The sequence below is a fragment of the Durotheca rogersii genome (assembly GCF_024521655.1).
Source record: "Durotheca rogersii strain YMJ 92031201 chromosome Unknown GGS23scaffold_42, whole genome shotgun sequence".
NCBI lineage: Eukaryota > Fungi > Ascomycota > Sordariomycetes > Xylariales > Xylariaceae > Durotheca > Durotheca rogersii.
This window is the reverse complement of record NW_026251273.1, coordinates 1-21,588: the sequence shown is the minus strand read 5'-3', so window position 1 is coordinate 21,588 and position 21,588 is coordinate 1. Positions and strand designations below refer to the sequence as shown.

The window sequence follows — 21,588 nt, the reverse complement described above, 5'->3', positions numbered from 1 at the left end:
TTTAATATTTAAATGCATGCTTATAAAATCAGATGTATTCTTTTTTTTATGCCACGGTGTCGTGGTTGGCGTCGAGGCGAAGTGGTGCAGCGGTCTCAAGCGGTAAGTCAAGGAAGCAGAAGAGAAGTTGATGACGCGGTACAACAAAGCAATTGGATGAATCAAAAGAGCAACGAGAGCTGAGAGCATATATCATCCTTGCCGCCTGAGAGATGATAGTTTTAGTCGTATTTTGAAATGACGCACCGAAGCGAGGACAGGGTACGGGATCTGGCAATTGTTCAACGAAAAATACCCACATCTTGAACTTCAGAAGATACCTGTGTGAACATATATCCTTGTCCCTACCTGACGCATCGGTTTCGTTAAATTTTTTTTTTTAATTCGCAAATACTCACCTGGAAGCAGGTTAGGTAGGTATCTAAGCACCTACAGCATAAAGAGGCGCTCGGGAATGAAAATACCCCGTTTTATCCGTCCTCGGCTTACTACTATCCGCGGAGTAGCTAACTCGATAGCGCGCCAACGAAGCGATGCAGAGAAGACCTGCGAAATGACAAATTGTTGCATCCTTTCGGGAAACCGTATCGACCATGCCGTGCCAGCCAAGCCAGCCCAACACAAAAATCGCGGCCTTCCCCTGCCCTACTCCGCTCTCGTTAGGGGGCTGGGGGCTGGGCGGTGACGTTTATGTTGCTGCTGCGCCCACCGGCTGCGAGAGGGGAAGGCGAGAGTAGATAGCGCGGCGCCGAGGCGACAGCGGTGAGTCACGTACTTTTCTGGAATTATTATCGTCATTTTTCATCTTCGTTTTCGCCCTCGTTTTCGCCTTGCCCGCTTACGTGCACGCAGCGGCGCGGTGCCGACGTGATTGCCGCTATCTGGTGGCGGGAATCGGGCGAAGGACGGCTCAGCCCTCCTTCCTCTTACCCTTCCCGGGGCCGTCTCCCCTTTGGTGGTGATGATCTCCCTTCTTCGGGCGCAGGCGACGCGCGCGGCGGCCGAGGGGACCGCGATACGAGCGCAAAGAGGGCCACATAGCACATGCGGGGGCGAGACGCCGTACGAGGCCCAGACCAGCGCAGACCAGCACAGCCGAGTGCCTAGGTAGGTCGACGGCGCCTGCAGGCAACGGGTGCCGGGGCTATCGGGTGCTCTTTGCTCTTTGGTAAGTACGCGGCGGCCACATCGCCCCTGAGGCGTAGGCGGGTTCCCTCCGGCTGCATTCGATAGAAGTAGGACGTCACTCATTGCCTCCGGTCGATTGACCAAGTCGGTAATAGGTCACTGCGTAGCCTGTCGCGTCCCCTTTCCCCTGTGTGACAGCAGCGGCAACGGCAACGACAACGATTGAGACGTAGACCCGTGGGCTCGTTCGCCCTCCAGCTCGTGGTAGGAGGTTGGTCGTTTAGCGTTTGGGTAACGCGGGCGGTTTGCATCGATTGTCCACCAGACGGCCGTCCGTAGTGCATTCAGCCCGCCACGAGGCCGGAGAGCCGTGGTATACCGTATTAGCTGGCACCACAAGGTGCGTGTCTACATTTCGTCCGTAGGAAAGGAGAGGAAACGAGGAAGAGAGTGCGTAAAAAGATAAAAACGTCCCTGGTACCTCTCTTATACGCCGCCGTCCCGTCTCGTGGGGGCCGTCTCTCCACGCGCTACGGTGCCGGTTAGCCGAGAGAGAGCCGGCTTCCCGTACCACGACGACTCGAGCCGCATACCCGCAATTCCATTCACGGAAAACAGGTAACGCGATTTGCTGCAACTTCTTGGCATCAAGTGTATATCAATTGTTGTTCCCCGAGAAAGCGGCTATGCTGTCTATGTATGGCGCTTATGTATAAAAAGTGAAAAATGGCTATCCCTGAATGCCCCGGACCGCTATGCTATTTCCCTTCTGCTATCATGCGTGTCACTCTATCGAATCGGATCTACGTCTCCTATAATATACCTAGCCAAGCCAAAACGCCGGATGGGATTGCATCGATATCGGACCTATCTGCACCTGTCGATAGACGGGAGATGTGGCGTGATCCACTGAAGAGTAGATAATTGCGTCTCGAAGGGCTTGCTGGGGAGGAAGAGACGATGGCCCTTCCCCTGCTTAGTATTGTTGCCGTCGTCATAGTGTAGAACTGTACGCTGTAATCGCCATAGAGCGTTCCACCGGCATCAGCGGGTATTCGAACTTCGGAGCTGTGTCATCTGAGGTCATCGTTTTCGCAACGTCCAGGCCCCTCTCCACCTAAGAGAGATTGTCACTGGCTGCGGCGCACGCCCCCAACTCCTCGTATTCTTCCACTTCCGTCATGCGTAGGGCGTCCTTCACGTCGTCGACGAATCGGTGGCTGCCCCCGACAAGCTCTACAATTCCGCTCCGCTCCATGAGTTCCCACACCTTATTCTCGCGACTGACGGGTCGGCTAAAGAAGACCCTGACGCCACGATCGCGATAGTTGCGCACGATCTCCTCGAGCACCTGCGTGCCGGAGCCATCCATCGATGTCACCCCGTGGATATCAAAAATGACGTTTCTGTTGCTCGTTTGGGGACGCAGACGCGGTAGCGCCGGATGGGCTTTACCCGTACCATACAACTCGAGCCTCCGCAGACGATTCTTCAACTCTCCCGTGTTGGCAAACGTAAGCGGCTCGGGTATCTTCACTATGAGGCAACCTTCTACGAACTCAAGGTTTTCGGGGTGCTCTTCGGCATTGGCAAAGTGATCGCTATTGGGGATGCGCCCCAGGATCTGTATGCGAGGGCGGGTCGAATGGCGGACAACTTGCAGGAGCGACAAGCCGATGCCGATTGCGATACCCAGGTTCAGGGAAAAGAAGATAGTGACAGCCAGAATGACAGCCATGAGATAAAGCTCCGTCCAGCCCTGGATTCGTAGGAAGAATCGAATGTCGTGAGGCGCTTCTTCGATGAGGGACCAGGCCACCGCCATGATCAGAGCCGACAGGACGGGTTTCTAATTTTTCGAGTTAGCAGCCGCAACCATCATCGTCGTGTTGGGGCGTAGCCAAATCCTCGGTGGAGCAGAGCAACGTGCGCCGACGGGAGGCGGGGGGTACACTCACGGGAAGGTAATAGAACCACGGCAAGAGGTATAAAATGCAGATCACAGTGATGAGACTCAGCAACAGCGAAGTCATAGGACTCTTGCCGCCTGCACTCCTGCTAACCTTGCTTCGGCCATACCCACCAAACGACGGAATCGCCATAAAGAAAGAGCCCACCAGATTAGACGCCCCGAGTGCTACGAGCTCGCGGTTCGGACTTAGCTGCATCCCTTCGATGCTCTCCTCACCACCCAAGCTTTTAGCGGCGACAGAAGATTCGAAGAATCCGAGCATAGCGATTAAGAACGACGTGTCCATGGCCTCCCGGATCTGCGGCATATTGGATAGCTTGAACGGGTTGCGGATTGTGAAGATGTGGCCGGACGCGGCTTCGATCTTACCCAAGACATGCACACCGTGATGTTCCCAGTCCAGGTGCCAGGCCAGGAGCGCAGATCCCACAACGACGAGAACCCGATCGGGGAAGTGGGCAACCCACGAATACCGCGGCTGGAGGCGGCGCTTGATTTCTCTGAGTTCAAGATGAGCTAGAATTCCGGCAGAGGTTAGTGGGCCTCAACTTACCGCAGCACCATAATGACAACGAAGGATACGACGCCGACCAGGGCGGTAAGATGGTGTCTCTCGCCCAGATGCGTCAACGCAAACTGGAGCTTCTGCACCGTGCTACCGTGCGAGAGACCCGGTACGCCTTTGGATGCTTGAACCAGTCCCAGGACCGGCGTCAGCTGGTCGATGAAGATGACGACGCCGATGGCAGAGATGAAACCGCGGAGGAAGGGACGGCTCAATACGCTGTCGAGGAAGCCCAAGCGGAATATCCCCATAAGCAAAACAGTAACGCTAGAGATGCCGACAGCAATACCGGCCACCTCAGCTTCCAACATGGCATCGTCTTTCTCATGCACGAGGTCGACGCGACTCTTGACGATAGACCCGATCAGTAGGGAGCCAGCCGCCTCGGGGCCGACGATCATGAGCGGGCAGCTTCCCAGCAGCGCGTATATGAGAGGTTGGATGGCGAAAGCGTACAATCCGTTGATCGGGGGAACGTGAGCGAGATTATCAGCCAAGGAGAGCGCCATGGGAAGGTACATGGACGCGATGGTGAGGGCAGCGGTGAGATCGCCCCTCAACCACGACCACCGGTACTGCTTGATCCATATGAGAGACGGCACGTAGTACGACAGGTACATGCTCCACGAGTCCTTCACGCCGTGCTGCCGCGCTATAGTGCCCGACTCGGTCATCTTCCTGCTGCGCACTTTCTTCGAGAAAGTCTTCCTCCAACTCGCTTTGGCCTGCGTCTCGCTAGACAGCAGAGAGGTGTCCGAATCCGCCATCGACGTCGACTCGGCGTCGAAACTGATCCCCCTCGGCGCTGGGCTCATGACACGAGGGGAAAACGTGCCGTGGTCGCAGGGACCGTCGTGGGCACGTTCGTGATGCAGCAGGGACGTGTGCTCGTGGATTTCGTCGGGGGAAGGGGCCTGCGGCGTGCTAGGTCCTGCGGCGACTCCCGGTGCGTCCTCGCCCATCGTCGACGAAGAGAGGGTACGGCTCTGACGAAGACCGCTCGGGGTTGACGGGGTATGATCGTGAGGTGGAGGCCGCGAGCCAGCTGGATTCGAAGAGGGTCGTGATGATGACATTCTCTATGCCTCTACCGCTGGGGGGTAGCGAGAGGGGGCCTAGAAGATGAGGGGAATATGGATCGATTGTGATCACATATATAGATGTGAGAGACACAATAGGGGAGGCCAACCGATTTGCTCCTAGCCAGCTTAGAACAGTGAGGTTTGAAGATTCCTGCCATCCATTGGTGAGCGGTATGGATTAGGAAGAGGCGACGTGAGGAGCAGCAGCTGGTATCGTCGATTAAGGATACGAGAGAACGAATAAAGGAGGTGATAGGCCGCCAGGCAGTGGTTTTATTGGCAAAGAAGAGCTACTATCGAATGTGCTTTGACTACATTGTGCATGGCGTGGGAATGGAGATGGGGATGGGAGGAGGAGTGGGAGCAGGAGAATGCGGTATGGGGGCGGAGAGGATATGCAGAGTGAGGTAGGTAGAAAATACGGAAGCGTTGATAGGATGGCGGAAGGGATTTGAAAAGAAAAAAAAAAACAAGCGGGCATCTTCAATCGGATATATACATATGTACAGAAGATACATACATATATATATATACTGCTCGAGACCCGAGTGGGTTTCATAAAAGCTGAAGAACCCGAACCCATCCATCAACATCCCTCCCTCCTTTATCCCTATTGTTTCCCCTTCTCTTGTCACAGCAATACAGTCAAATGGGTGCCCTAGGACATTATACAGGCGGTGCCATGTCAGGTACGGTACTATGATCTGACCCTTCCTGCCTGATGATGGAAGCGGCTGCAACGTTGACACCACGCCAAGAGCCGAGACGTCGTCTCGAGAACCTTACGCATATAAGGTTGCTATGCATACATATACCGCATACACACATATATGCATGTACGTGTGCGGCCCGCGGCAGGCTGGCAGGTATCCACTCTGGTTAAGCCGCTAGCGCAGTTTCGCCGGCAGCCCAGATGGCACCTCGTAGGTGGCCAATTACGTAACAGAGGCGTTACCGGACCACCCTGGATCCCTACATGCCCTACGCGGGAACGTTTGGGCTAGCATCGTGTCAGGTAGCGCAGGTACCTAGTGCATCATGAATTCCCGTTCATGTTTTTCTCTGCGGATGCGTCCCAGACGTGTCACGGACGACGAGCCACAGGTCAGAGGTATTGCTAACACAGGTTTCAGAGGGTCGAGCAGGAGGGAGGCAACCAACGGCCTGGCTCGGGCAGGAATGCCTATGGCCACGATCCCGCCGCAAAGACTCGACAAAACCCTGCTTGCTCGTACCGAATCACGACCGCGAGCGTCGGCACACGCACACCATATCGCTGGTCATGAGGGCCGTGATGGGGAAGTGGGGAAAATGCGGTGTCAACTAATACTACGTACCCAGTACCCAACCACATGACTCCTTCGGGATGGATGTAGGCTCGCTCTATTGCCTATTGTCGCCGTGAACCGTGCGCCGATATCCAGCCGAAGATCATCTAGGTAATAGCAACAGCCTTACTCTGACTGTGCTAGCTGAGAGGTGCGAAACCCAATCTACAAGTATACCTTACCTAGTAGGGCCTTATAACGCACTAGCGCCGGCGCCGTAGTGGGACTCATCTGGTCAGAAAGAATTCTGTCTGCAATTAAAGACCATCGCGACTAGGTACAGGAGCCACTCCGAGTGTTGGCATCAACCCGCAACAGCCACGCGCCGATAGCACACACAACTTGGGGAAAGAGAAGATGCTGTGGTGAGCGACCCTCTCTGAGAACAAGGTAGGAGGGGAGATGTTGTAGGGGAACAGGAGAGAATGTGTCGTAGACGCATATCGAGCGAAACCGAGAAAGACACAATGGGAGCCCCGCTGAAGAGATGCGGCATTCATACAGACAGGAAGCGAGTGCTTTTCTTAGCTCCTCGGTATCAAGTCATCGAATGGCGCCGCCATTATTCCTCCTCTTTCTTTGCCGCCTCCTGTCTCTCTTTCTCCTCCATCTCCCTAATCTCTGCCTTGATGCGGGCGTGGACCGGGTCCTCCTTGTACTCTTTCGGCTTGGGGTTGGGCGTTCCGCCGGGGAGCGGAACTCGGCCGGATTTCTTCTTCTTGGGCGAGCTGTTGGCATCCCCGGCGGCCTTGCGCTTGCTGGCGGCATTCGACGACGGCGTCTCGGGGAGGGCCGACTCGTCGACTGCTCCTCCCGTATTATTCTGCGCGGCCAGGGCGAGAAGCTTTCGCTTCACAGGAGCAAAGCACGCGCGAGCCGACGAGACGTTCTTGAAGCCGGCCTTGTCCACGACCTTCTGCCAGTCGATCTACTCAAGCCCCGTTAGAATCGGAACACACTGTCGTGGAACAACAATAGGTAACCGGATGACTTTGGGATAGTGAGGATGCTGGTAGTTAGAGTAGAAAAAGAGGGCACACAGAGGTTTATGTTGGTTGCAATGATAAACGGACTGGACGGCCGGTATAACACCCGACATCTTGTTACTAGGAGGTTAACTGTCGGATTGACATACCTTCGGGGCCTCCTCATAGCTTGCAAATGTCACAGCCAGGATTTCCATCTCGCGGGCAGACAGCTGGGAATCAGCAGACTTGGCCTTCGTGGTGCTGACGTCCTTGGGAGAGGAATCCATCACAGCGGTTCGCGGCAACTGGGAATCAGCAGACGACTTGGCCTTCGGGGTGCTGACACCCTTGGGAGAGGAATCCATCACGACGGCTTGTGAATCTGCCATGTGATTAACCTTTGCTTGATGGGCCAGCAACCGGGGGATGATAACTCGGGGCGTACATGCAGAGACGGGTAGTTGCAAGAGACCGGAGGAGCTTAGACGATATCAGGAGGAAAGCTGTCTTGTCCCGGTGCTGGAATATGTGTGACGAGAACCTAAGGTAGCCGCACGAGGAAGGGGTAGTAAGCTTTGGACCTAGATACGAGACGGGGAACAGGCTGACTCCTTCACTGGTGTTGCAATGGTGATGAGGAAATTTGATGTAGAAGGAGACGGGAGTGGAGAAAATTCGAGAGGGAAAAGAGAGTGGTGCGTAATATCAACATCCCGTTGGGTTGGCGTGTTTATGTTGACTCCACGTACCTTGTTGATTCTGTATAGTGTTTATACTTGTCGTGTTTTGATGAAACTTACCTCGTTAGAGGTACCTTTTCTATGAGAAGACTTTTTCATGTTTGGGATTATTTGCACTGTGGTATTACCTGTGCTTGATTTCTCCTCCCTGCAGGTTTGTACCTGATTAAGAGCTTCAGCTTGCAGTATCCTTACATTTATATCTATGTACTGCCACATATTTGTGGTGAGGCAGAAAGTGGAAACTCAGTTGGCGATTCTATCTGCTATACATCGAATACAGGCAGTGACTTGGTTCGACGGATAGGGAAACATAGCATGTAGGACTAGTACTGGTAGCTAATAATAGAGGACCTTGTTTAATCAAATACCTATAAGACTTGTTGCATAAGAACTACTAGCATTCTGGTTTTAACGTATACAGAACATATCTTAATAGTTGACAGTATATGCATCTTTTCTAAATCGACTTCTTATTTGCTGATTTTCCTCCTTCATTCCATGGCTCCTTGCTACCACCCCACGTTTCGTTTGTACCCATGTTAGTCTTTTCGAGCTATCTGTGTTCATAGTACAATTGAAGAGTTTTCAGTGCAGTGTGCCGTATGTAGTAGCTCACTGAGCCGCCATTTCACCATGCCCGTTTAGAAGCCTCATGTATACAAGGATTCGAAAGTAACTGCTATTAACGAATGTAGATAAACTTACATGATGCGACCTGGTCGACCCAGTGTCAGTTCCGCCTTACTGCCTAATCATTACCTGTTGCTTTACGCATCGATTGCCCTCACCAACCCCTGCCAACCACACCACCCCTCGCCGCTTTTACTCAGGCGCTACTCAGGTCGTGATTAGGAAAACCACCAAAACTGGTTTAGACAAATGGGCTGTGCTTTGCAACTCCCTGGAGTTCTGAAAATGAAAAATGCCAACTTTTCGTTTGGGCCACCTGGTCCTAGAAATGGGCTCTCTTCCTCCCGAGGACTCGATGGGCACCCATCCACCCAATCTGAGAGTCCTCCCATATAAACCCAGTTCAGGTCCTGCGATTACTCTCCATTTCTTTATCCTCTTAACTCTCATTCTTCCAGTTCCCCCTCCCTGCTTATTTCGAGTGTGGGTCATTCTATTCTCCGTCAACCGTCAGATCCAGCTTTTGGCGCCCTTGAGACACCACAGCGTATCGCCACGCCTCCATTTGCCCTACCGGCTACCGACTGTTTTGGTTCTTCTGCTCTCTCAGTGGAAGTTGTCGCCGAAGATGGGCAGGAAAAGGACGGCAGAGGAGAAGAGGAGATATGCTAAGGAGAATGGCTTTAATGACGATAATACTGATATTAACGATAACCCTATTCCACGGGATATCTTAGATTATACCAAGGAAAGATACGATGTATAGATGGAGCTATGGCTTGAGTAAGTTTCGTTTCCAGCCGCTCGGTCTTAATTAGAATTAACATTCTTTAAGGTATAAAACCATATACCCCGAAGCCACTCCTTACCATTTGAAAACTCTGAAACATTTCGCCGAGTTTATAGCTAAGTCCATTAAAGGGTTGCTCGATTTAAACGGGAAACCGATTATTTAAACCGTACGGAACTACTTCCGATGCTTCGTTTCCGGTTGGAATATAAATAATCCCAAGTCCTTGATTTCGAGAGATCATATAGATTCCATTACTAACGTAAGTTCCCCGTTCCTCTACTATCGTTATAACTTTAGTACTAATTATTAGATAGTGTGGGCGCGTAAGTACGCAATCGGTCACGTACAGCCACAGGGTAAGCCCTGCCCTAGCGAGGGCTAATCGGGATATAAAAGGTACGTAAAACGGCTCTAAAAGGCTACCTAGATAACTATAATTTAATTAATTATTTACCCGTTCCTTAGATAGCTATATGGTAGTACCTCATACGTTTCGTAAGCTTATTACTACGTTATTTTATTATTATCTAACTACTTACGCTACGGAGGTAATTAAGTAACGAAAGCTCCGATAAACGAGCGGCCCGGGATAACCGTATAACTACGATTAACGGCGGAAAGAGGTTATCGATAAGCTAAACGATTAAATCGCAAGGATAGTTACGAGGATAGCTACGAGGAAACTAGATAAGTCGGTTATAGAGACTTAACGAATCTACGGTAAGGATTACCGTAGGAGCCGCGAGGATAGCCGTTATTATCGTACCTCGCGCTTAGCCCGGCGTAAGAGCTACCGCCGCCGGGGCCGTAGCTTAAGTAACCCATTAAAAAGCTCTTCCGATAGTAACTCCGATTACGGTAAACGACGTAACCGGAAGGCAAGAAGTAGAAGCAGGGGTACTACGTTTAGAAAGGACGGTAGGATTAATTAAAAAAAGTTCGTCTTTAATTCCGATAAGGACGCTTATTTTAAGGGAATTTCGAACTAAAGCTTATATCGGGATATACTTATGCTTTTTATAAAGGAGATAAGGTATAGAGAAGAGGTAGAACTCGACGAATAAGATAAGATATCCTTAGCGAAAGTAATCGCCGGAACCTATTAAGGTTAACCTTTATAGTTAGTAGCGGGCGTACGTTTAGGTACGAGGATATTAAAGATATTCGATTAAACCTATGCCTTTATAGGAAAGGCTCGTTAATAAGAGCTATAGAAATAACTTATTAAAATGAAATACGACGGTAAGAACCCGGTAAAGTTTACGTTTAAGTAATAACTAGTCGTTCGTTAGTATATAAATACCGGCCTCGTAATCGATAAAGAGTAATAAATTACGATATTCCTTAGCTATATATAAGATAAGGTAGCTAACTAGGTTAAGATCGTAAATACTATAATTAAAACGAAACCTATAGACCTATTAAACGTACTTAATAACTTCCGCGGAAAGTTCCGTAATAAGATTAATAAGTATAAAGGTAATAAGAGTAACGGCGGTAATAATAACTAAGCTAATAACGCTTAAGGTAAGGAAAAGGGCAAGAAGAAAAAGCCTTCGTAAAATTAATAAGGAAAGCTCTTTTACTTTAATTATAAGGAATATAAGTATAAGACTAAGGATTACCCGAAACCGCTTAAGAAACGAAAGGATAAGGATAACGGCGGCGGTAATAATAACGGCGATAACGCCCCCGGCGGATTAAGGAGCGGTTCGAAATAACCGTCGACGTAATATACTACGTACGTACCGTATACGTTACCTTAATTCGGTTATTACGATAACGAAGGCGGGGTATATCGAACGAAGATAAATACGGTAAAGCTTTCTAGGCTAGTAAGCGCCTATAACGAATTACGCCGTAAGAAGGACCTTAAATAGAAGCTTATTCCTATTAACCCCGGTAGTAACCTAACTATAGCTAACCCGCTAAAAGGCGAGCGGCCCGTAAAGCCTTTAAGAATTAATTACGAAGTAAGGGCTAATACTTATAAAGATTACCTACTTTTCGATATAGGAACTAATATTTACGTTACGAACGATTTAAGAGATCTAGACCCGAGAACGGTAGTAACGTTATTACCGGGTTACGTTATTAATACGGAAGGAGGCCCTATAAACGTTATAAAGATAAATAAAGCTATTTATTACCTTACCGGCGACGACGGGGGATATAACCGAACGTAACTAAATTATACGTTATTTATTAGCTCCTTCTTAATTAAGATCTTCTCGGGAAAGTTATTTTATCGTAGCGAAGGCTAGCTAGATAAGAATAATATTATAAACCTTAACGGGACCGTCTTAACGATCCTAAACCCTAAGAAACGAGCTTTCCTATTATGGGAACATAAGAAAAAGGAGCCGAAACTCCTTTCCTTTAAACGGTATTAAGAGGACGCGCTAGGGTATTAATTCGGTAAGCTTAGCGAGATATTATAAGCGATATTAATATAGCTAGACGATAATATTATAAAGTAGTTAATATTATAGTATCGCCGCTTTTATTACCTTAGTACGGAAAGATTTATATAGATTATTAAAAGGTCGATAGGAATCGATTTAGACCTAGTACTTATAAAGACGGTACCTTATTACGCGTATAATCGGGTAAAGATTACTAGAATATCCTCGAAGGACCTTTAGGAGCGTACCTAAACTCTTAGGGAGATTACTTAATACGACCTCGGAAAGTTATAGCTTTTATCGATCGAAAACTACCGTTATTTTATATTAATCGTAAACGACGATAGCCGAAATAAAGAGTTTACCTAGTATAAGTTTAAGGGAAAGGCTTAATAAGTATTAATAACTTACCTTACCCGAGTTTATTAGTTATTCGAGGTATTACCGAGCGTCCCGGATAGGAACCGGCGAAGGATAAAAATATTACGCTTTAACGGCGGCCGAAAGTTCGGTATAAACGCTATCGAGTAGTTTTATAACGAAAGGAATATTACGTTAGATACCTTTACGTTAGATAATTAATATTAAAACGGCGTAGCGAAAAGAAGTATACGCTTCCTATAAGACGATATTAAAGTAATTTACGTTTAAATAAAGATCCTTACTTACTTCTAGGATTACGTTCTCGTAGTAACGGCGTATACGATTAATAGGACCGGCGTTTCGTTCGTAAAGGAGCTTACGTTATACGAGAGATTTATAGACGGTATAAAGCTAGGAAAGAATTATAAACCTAATAACGCGTATCTACGTATCGTCGGTAGCCGTTACGTAGCTTATATCGATAAGAATTATCGGGTCGTTTCCGAAAAGATAAAACTACGTAAAGCCTGCGCCGTTTTTATAGGTTACGAAGGGAAGTATAATTACTTAATTTAGCTCGTAGAAGGAGGTCGTTTCTTAAAAACGCCTTACGTTATTTTTTACGAGGAACTAGGAGATTCCGAAAGGGCCCTAGACCTAAGGAACGTCGTTAGATCCCTACTTAAGTACGTTTAAAAACGGCTACGGTATCGGAAGAAGATCGTAGCGATTAACGTTCGTAATAAGGATAATAATATCGTCGACGAGGACGTTATAAACGAAGATAAGGATAAGATACGCCCCCGGAGAGGGCGCCCGAAAAAAAAACTACCTTAGATTTATATACTAAAGGTATTACCTAAGTTAAATAAGGTACGCTCCGCCTTAGCGCTAGGCGGCTCGTAAGAAGGCGAGTTAAAGGGAGTATTTAAAGGCGAATAAGATACGCTTAAAATCGCGCCCCGAAAGGAGCTATATTATATTAATACGCTTACTATCGTATCGTAGGAGTAAAGCTATAGGTAAATGGTACTAATAACGGCGGGCTTATTTAGGATAAACGAGAACGAACCGCTCTTTAAGGAGGTAATGAAAGAATTAAAGCGTAATCTTTAGACCTAAGCCGTTTTTAAGGAGATCCGAGAAAACCTAAAACGTAATACGTTTAAGTTTATATAGCCGAGCGAGGTAGTTAATAGCTATCTTATCGACGCTAAATAAGTCTTAAAGAAGAAGTTCCTATCTAACGGAAATCTCGATAAACTAAAGGTACGGATCTACGCCTAAGGATATATATAGAGAAAAGGTATCGATTATAACGAAACTAAGGCGATAACGACGAAGGTAGTATCGTAAAGAATACTAATAGCGTTAGCCGTTATTTATTAGTAATATATCCTTTAGATCGACTTTATTACCGCTTACCTTAACGGGAAATTAAACGAAAGGATCTTTATAAAGTAATTCCTTATATTAAAAGAATATTTCAAGGCCTATAAGAAAGAGAAATAAACCTATAGTTACGACGAGTCGAAGATTATCGAGTTAATTAACCCGTTATATAGCCTAAAATAAGCTAAAGCCGCGTAGTAATAAGGAGGAGCAGAGCGTACGCGATATTAGAGACCCGGATATGTTTACTCGAAAGTATACTCTATCGAGGATTATAGTACGTACGATAATTCAAGATGGATGAAACTAGTATCGCTATATTAATCGAGAGGCAAGGAATCTAATGTAGTTATCGTATCTTAGCTATGCCTTTTAGTCGTAAAGATATAATAGTCGCTAGCCCGAAGGCATAAGAAGTAAGAGGAGAAAAGGGGTAAAACGTAAAAGTTATTTATTCGGCTATAGCGGTACGACGAAGTAACTTAAGCGCTTATAATTAAGATAGATATATTAATCGGAAAACGACGAATCTAATAATAAAAACGAATCTTTAATTAAGGTAAAAATAATAAAGATAGTAATCTAGTTAAGTAATAAATTAAATAATAAGTATAGTATATCCCGTATTTACGGAAGCTATGGTTATTCTATATAGGTATAAGGCCTATCGTAACGTATTATATGATATATTAAGAGGGTATGTTTTACCGTATTACTATAGCTTCCTTAGTTTAATTATACCGTAAGAGATAATTAAATTAAAAAGGGTAATGCGGTATATCCCGATTAATATTTCCCCTTAAAAATTACCGCGAAACTTTATTCTACCGATTATTATTTAATTATTATCGTCGCGCTTTTAACTTTTCGTTTAATATTATAAAGAGGCTTCTTTATTACTTCATAGCTAATTTAGCCTAATTTATTTTTACCGATCTAACCCGATCGGCGTTTTCCTTCTTTATTTCGGCTATCTTCTTCTTAGTTTCGTTTTAGCCTTCTTAATTAAGGGGATAGTAAGGGAGCGGGCGCGTTCCGAGGGTTAATTAGATATTTTTCCTTTACTTATACGGTATAGAGGTCTTTCCCGATTAAAAAGCCTTAATCCTTTCTAGTCCGGAAGGAAGGAGGAAGCGCGTTATAACCTTAACGAGGTTATCGTAACGGAGGTTTACGTCCGTTAATACGAGGGAGTAAAGGGGATTAGGTATTAAGGCTATAGAAGAACGGCGGACTTCGGCTTATGCGATAAACCGAACGAAGGATTTACGGCTAAGGGATTCGCCGATCGGCGTACTTTAAACGGATGTTATAGCGTTAATAAGGTTAATTCGCTTTTAATAATTTACGACTTACCGAAGACGCTTAACGATACCTACTTCTTCCTTTAAAACTTAAACGCTATAAAATTATTCTACTACTTCGGCGTATTTTCTTATAATATTAAGAGGATTAAGTTCCTTATTTTCTTAGGCTTAGTAAGCGACCTCGATCGGTCGTTTAAAGATAAGATACGGTAGAATACCGCTTTAAAACCCGTAGCTAAAGTTATTTTATTAGTTTATTAACGCGACGTAATAAGTAAACTAAGGGATTATATTAGGCTCGAGATTACCGTCTTCTTATATTCGCCGTAATTAACCGAGCGCGTACGCCGCCCGATCGAAGGCGCCGTTTTTAACTATATTAAAGCTAAATAATTTCTAGGGCTTAAGGAGATATAATATTACGGCGAAGTAGGCTTAAGAGAACTTTAAGGGGTTAGTAATAACTCGTTCGGGGTTTATTAAATCCGTATGGATCGTAAAAATTAAAGTAAAGGTAAGGTTATCGAGGAGGTATTAGCGGGTTAGGAAATTAAACGATCCTATCGATTAGTAACTTATTATTTAATACGGGTTTACTTCGAAGGCCGCTTTTCGGCTTTTAAGGTCGTAATTAGTTATAGTATAAAGGGCGCGGATATTTTCGTTAATAAGGTAGTTATAACGGGCGAGGTATACGAAAGAATTAACTAGGGTTACTTTTATTTATTCCTATAGCTATTAGTTTATGGTTCGGGGTCGATTAACGGATAGCCGGAAGGCCTAGGCTATATCGGATCTTAATTCGATCGGACCTTTCCCCGAATCGTAGTTATCTAAAGTATTAAGCTAGTACTTCTTTATATTACTTTAGTTATTTTTATTACTATAAATCTCTTGTAGGAATTCTATTAAGTCGGTTAGATCGATACGACGTACGTTTCTATAGACGGAGGAAAGGGAAAAGGAGGGAGGGATTCCGGCGGAGCGGGGGGAAAACATAATAAAAATAAAAAAAAGAATTAAGAGAAGGAAGAGAAAAGATAATAAGGTAAAGGTAAAAATAAGAATTTAAATTAATAATAAGAAAGGTAGGCTAAAGATTAATAAGAATACGATAATTATAGGGAGGGGATTTTCGAAATAGAATACCTAAAAAGGAAAAAGAAAGGAAGGAAGGAAGACGTATTAACGATATAGTTAGATATATCTTTACGGCTAACGCTTTAGGAAAGCGCGTTCCTTCGTATACGTATAAAGCTATAATAAAAGACGCGTTAACTTATAGCTTTTTATTATATATTCCTAGTAAAGTAATAAATATATACGTTCGTAGACTCGTAATTAAACGTAGGCTAAGGTAGGTATTATCGAAACTCTTCTAAGTACGGTACTTACGACCTAGGTAACGTATTCGACTCTCTCGTTCTCGTCCGACTTTCCTTCTTATTTCTCGCTATTTTATAGTTCCGATTTACTTTATTTCTTTCTTTCCCTAGGTCCTTTATTTTCGTTTTAATTCGTTTTTCGATTTTTCTTAATTCTAGATTTATAATTTCGTCGTTCCTATCTCTCTTTTTCTTATATATATATATACGATAGATCTTATTATCTAGAAGTAACTTCTTAAATTAAACCGGGCGACCGTCCTTAAGCTATTCGAATAATTAAAGGCTACGGGAATTACCGACGAAGAGATTACCGGGGCGTTTAAAAAGGCTAAGGAAGATAAGAAGAAGATCGTAACGTATTAACGGGTTAAGTCGATACCGCCGCCGGCGAACTTAATAAATAAATAGCCCGACGAATTCTTCCGCCGTTTATCTTTTACCGAGGAGTTCCGGGACGTTAATCGGCTAATCCTTAAGCCTTAGTAAGTACCGTACGTCCCGTATTCCCGCCCGTTAAACTAAAGCCCGAAAGTAATTATCGGCCGGTAGCTCCGGGATATCGAAGAAATTCGGGTAATAAACTAATAACGCTAGGTATATAGCTTTTAATATTAATAAGATCTATTAATCGAAGGCTATATTAATTAATAATAAGATAATTCGTAACGTTTGGTTTTATTTTCTAGGTAGGCCGGCGGCCGGCCGGTATATCGTATAAGAGATTATAAGTAAGGACTTTTAGGAAATTACCTACTGTAGTGGTGCGGTAAGACATACCCTCTTGATGTATTACGTAATACGCTACGATAGGCCTTATGCCTATATAGAATAACCATAGCTCCCGCAAGTACGGGACATGCTATGCTTATTATCTAGATCATTACCTAGCTAGATTACTATCTTTATTATTTTTACTTTAATTAAAGATTCGTTTTTATTATTAGATTCGTCGTTTTCCGATTAATATATTTATTTTAATTATAGGCGCTTAAGTTACTTCGTCGTACCGCTATAACCGAATAAGTAACTTTTACGTTTTACCTCTTTTCTTCTCTTATCTCTTATACCTTCGGGCTAGCGACTATTATATCTTTACGACTAAAGGATATAGCTAAGATACGATAACTATATTAGATTCCTTACCTCTCGATTAATATAGCGATATTAGTTTTATTTATCCTAGACTATCGTACGTATTATAATCTTCGATAGAATATACTTTCGAGTAAACCTATCCGGGTCTTTAGCGTCGCGTACGCTCTACTCCTCCTTAGTAGCGACTACCTTATAACTTTTTCGACCCCTTAACCTTTAATCTACGGAGTTTCTATTACGTTATTAGGATTTAGAGGATACCGATCGCCGTCGGCGCCGTTATTTAACCCGCGAAGTAGCCCGCGTTTTACGTTAAATAAAGTATCCCGCCTTATAGTTATTTATCTACTATAAGAAGGTACGTATAAGCCTAGGAACCTTTACTACGATATTATAGCCGCTAGGATATTACTTAGCCCTTAATACTTATAATATTAATAAGCTATCGATACTACGATATAATACGACGATTAAACCGCGTTTATACCGATTAAAACATCCCTTATATCGTTATTTACTTATCTATACGGAGAAACCCGTAAAACCCGGGAGAACTTTCGTCGTAATATAATCGCTACTAGGGATAGCACTTAGTCCTCGATACTAACCGCTTTCTCGAACCGCTAATAACATAATATATCTCGTGCGAGTAAATAAAGCTTATAACGATTAGGATAGCCCCTTTATAATTATCTACCTACTATATAAAAGACGTACGAACGCCTTAATATAAATTACGATAACCTATACGACCCGTTACTCCCTTATTAATACTAAGGACGGATAAAGGCTAATAGTAATTATACCTTAGCCGACCTTACGATAGCTTCTTTTTCCGTCTAAACCTATTAATCGATATAAACTAAATATATAGATATTAATAACTCATTATACTAAAGGCATTTTAGGATACCTAGGCGTAGCGACTCGACGATATAATATACGATATAATATAGATATTTATATTAATAATATAAATAGGAATTAATAAACTAATAGCTACTAGTAACCGATAGTTTTAAAAAGAATTAGGAATTAATATTAATAAAACTACGTAGATATAAAGGATTAAGGAAACGGAACTAAAGTCGAGCTAATAGGTATACCTATATATAGGCTAGCTTTATATTACTAATTAATAATTAATATAGCGAGAAATACTAATACAGGCGTAAAACGGCGCCTAGCGATAATACCGCTAATACTATTAAATAACTCCCGTTAGATTAAAACCGGCCTATAGCTATAACCGGTATCGTATCTAACGCGATTTTCTATTCGGGATCTATCCCTTATACGTATTACCTTAACGAAGGTTATACGTTAGAAGTTCTGGACCTTAATAAGAGGAATTATCGTCGATTTATTTATAATAATTAAACTATTAGTTTAAGGAATACGTATCGTATTTTAATTAGGCGTTAACCGATTAAAGAAGCTCGTATAATACCCGGATCCTATCGATCGGGATAGTATAATGGATAGTAATATATCCATACTAAAGGAAAAGTATTAAGATATAAATAATAATTATTATATCTTTACCCCTATATTAGGTAATAAGATTCTTATTACCTTCCTTTTTACTTTATACCTCGTACCGATAAATTAAACGGAATCCGTAGCTAGGAAACGGAGTAAATCGCCGTTAGGACCCGAAGTAATAAAGATTAAACTACTAATAAAGACCTTAAGAATCGATATTAACTCTCCGTCCTTATATCCGCCCGAAGAGGAAAAAAACGACGATAAAACTCCTACTTAACTACCCCTTATCCGCGGCTCTATACTTATCCCGCTAATCCTTATAGTATTATTTTAAAATAATAATAACGGGGCTTTTAATAGCTAGAATATACCGGTAACTATCCCGATTATCGTAATACTAATTATTAGGTTCCCTAACCCTACCGATTATCCTAAGCTTAAGTTTAACGAATATAACGTAACTTAATAACTAGAAAGGGTAAATCGATTATTTAACCGTTACCGTATAAGCGACGACAATAAGATTAAGGAGATCGGCGAATAAACCGCGACTAAGACCATTAGGAAGCGCGTTAACGACGTTACGAAGGATTAAACGATTTAAAGAGTTATCGTTATAGCCTTAAAGTACCGTTTTAAGATTACCGATAAACCAGGCTAAGCTAACGTTAAACGTAAACTTATATAGCTAAAACGAAATAACGTAATTAACGATCTTAAGGCGATCTTTACGTATCTTATAAATTATAAACGTCTTTTTAAGCTCGTAAACGATAACGGAAAGCTTCCCTAGAAAGTAGGATACCTAACCGATAAATTCCGGATATCCTTAATTATAAAGTTTTATAAAACGGGAAACTATAACTATAATAAGATCGGAAATATCGATTACCGGACTCTTTATACCTAGCTTTATAAGTAAGCGGAACGTCGTATAATAATATAAATTACCGATAAGGCCTAAGCCGAAGAACGACGATAATAAAAAACGGTAACTTTTAAAGAACCCGAGAAGCTTATAATATAAATAATTTAACGATTAGCGACTCTTAGCCTTTAAATGCCTCTATTACCGCCTTCCTCGTAGCCTAGATCCTCTTACGGCTACCTAAGTATTAATTAAGAAGCTAGTATATAAGCCCTTTACGACCGACTTAACGCTTTAAAGATAAAGATAACTTCGTAGAACTACCGTTAGGATAATAACTCTTATAGTCCTAAGGATACGTACGGCGCCGATTAATAATATTAATAGGAAAACCCGTTCTTAATAAACGCGATTCGGAACCTAAGTCTTTATAATCTATAAATTAACGAAAGGACCTTAATAAGCTTTAAACGTAATATTATATTAAACTACCGAGGCATACGTAATAAGATTTTACTAACTTAAACGAATAATTATAAGGAATTCGAATATTAGTTTTATAATACTTTCGATCGGTTTTATAACTATAACCGTTACCCGTTACTAATGGATATAACCTAGAATCGGTTCTACTATAGGAGTAATAAGCGATTATATTACCTCGAGAACGAAGACCCGGATAAGCTAGAGTTAACGCTAATTTTAGGATCGATTATTACCTAAATTAAACGTAAAGAAGAACCGATCGCTTATTATATCCTATTTTACGTATATTAAAGTAAGGAATCTCTAAAGTAAGTACGTAGGATAGCATATTATTACCTAGCCGGAAAGCTAAAGCTTATATCCCTTAACCTACGATACTTTAAAAACGAGAAAGTAATACTAAAGTAGGAAGAAATACTAAGAGCTATATCGGAAATTAACGTTATTTAAATAATCGAACGTAAATATAGCTACGAATTATACGAAACGGAGATTTTAGGTTATAATTAAACTAAGGGTCTTATCGACGACGAGGATATCTATTATTATAAGGGTATTATTAAAACGGACTTAATCGAAGTTAACGTAATTAAGCGAACTAAAGGTCCTAACGGCGAATATATCGAAAGAAAAGTACCCGATTAAGAGGATATAAAAGTTCTATCGTTATAGCTTAGGCGTAAACCGACTAAAGCCGGTAAAAACGCTACTTCGAATACGAACGACTTAGCTAAGAAGGCGAAGACTATTAACGAGCTATTAAAAGAATTTTAATTAAATAAAATTAATAAGAATAATAGGAAACGCTTCGAGGTTTCGTAGGACGACTTAATTAAGTTTATACCCGGGTTTTCGGAATAAATAATTAAGTACCTTACGATACGCGTTATAAAGATTAACGAAGGTTAGCCTAAGGTTATTAAGATTATAAAGGAATAAGTATAAAAGAATCGGGAAGAAAGCGTTAAAATACCTAGCGTACCGTAAACTACCGCTCCGTTTACCAACCCTTCGAATAAAATAGCGGTAAATTTTATTATCGCGAAGGATATTAAGAACTATATCCGGCCTCTCCTTAAGCTAGTAGTTAACGTAAGACCTAACGGGAACGAAGCTTTCGTATCTACGGTAATCGATATAGGGACGTAGTCTAGTATAATCGTAAAAAGCTACGTAAAGAAGTAACGTTTCCTTATAACCGATACTAAGGCGATATAGCGGGGTTTTAAATCCTCTATAGAGATCCTATATATAGAAATAATCGACGATTTTATTTAGCTTACCGATTATTACCTTTACTTATCGATCTACGTCGTTAAAAATAAGTTCGTTAATTATCCTTTATTATTTAATATAAACTTCATTTTTTAGTCCCGTATAAAACTTAAATTCGACGGAAGTACCTTTATAAGAACCGTTAACTTTAGCTCGGCCCGGATAATAATCTCTTTTATTATTAACTTAAGAAGCGATACGTTACTAAGCCTTATACTCAGCGATTAAGAAAACTAAATACTATTAATACCTTAGGCCGCTTTAATGGCGTATATAGGCCTAAAAACGCGTTTCTAGCCGAGTACCTAGAGA

General features: G+C 43.1%; 3 protein-coding genes across 3 annotated transcripts; 1 reads left to right on the top strand and 2 right to left on the bottom strand.

Moving 5' to 3' along the window:
• Positions 1-1,765: 1,765 nt before the first annotated feature.
• Positions 1,766-5,229, bottom strand: GGS23DRAFT_588352 (sulfate transporter family-domain-containing protein). The gene is made up of 3 exons (XM_051517544.1): positions 3,654-5,229; positions 3,087-3,600; positions 1,766-2,977 (listed from the first exon to the last, which is right to left on the bottom strand). The coding sequence occupies exons 1-3, from the start codon at positions 4,739-4,741 to the stop codon at positions 2,246-2,248; spliced, it is 2,334 nt and encodes a 777-aa protein (XP_051367510.1). The 5' UTR covers positions 4,742-5,229; the 3' UTR covers positions 1,766-2,245.
• Positions 5,230-6,637: 1,408 nt separating this feature from the next.
• Positions 6,638-7,408, bottom strand: GGS23DRAFT_600991 (uncharacterized protein; the record flags this gene model as incomplete). The annotated part of the gene is made up of 2 exons (XM_051519152.1): positions 6,638-7,003; positions 7,211-7,408. 2 exons carry the CDS (start codon positions 7,406-7,408, stop codon positions 6,638-6,640), a joined length of 564 nt encoding a protein of 187 aa, XP_051367509.1.
• Positions 7,409-8,605: 1,197 nt separating this feature from the next.
• GGS23DRAFT_389750 (uncharacterized protein) lies at positions 8,606-9,224 on the top strand. Its single transcript, XM_051513505.1, has one exon. It carries the CDS (start codon positions 8,709-8,711, stop codon positions 9,180-9,182), a length of 474 nt encoding a protein of 157 aa, XP_051367508.1. The 5' UTR covers positions 8,606-8,708; the 3' UTR covers positions 9,183-9,224.
• Positions 9,225-21,588: the final 12,364 nt, after the last annotated feature.

Bases quoted from the DNA above. Each gene is read 5' to 3' on its own strand.
- GGS23DRAFT_588352 (XM_051517544.1), bottom strand. From the start codon at position 4,741: ATGTCATCATCACGACCCTCTTCGAATCCAGCTGGCTCGCGGCCTCCA. The intron at 3,601-3,653 runs GTAAGTTGAGGC...TCTTGAACTCAG, and splicing joins GTTGTCATTATGGTGCTGCG to AGAAATCAAGCGCCGCCTCC. The intron at 2,978-3,086 runs GTGAGTGTACCC...TCGAAAAATTAG, and splicing joins CGTGGTTCTATTACCTTCCC to AAACCCGTCCTGTCGGCTCT.
- GGS23DRAFT_389750 (XM_051513505.1), top strand. From the start codon at position 8,709: ATGCCAACTTTTCGTTTGGGCCACCTGGTCCTAGAAATGGGCTCTCTT.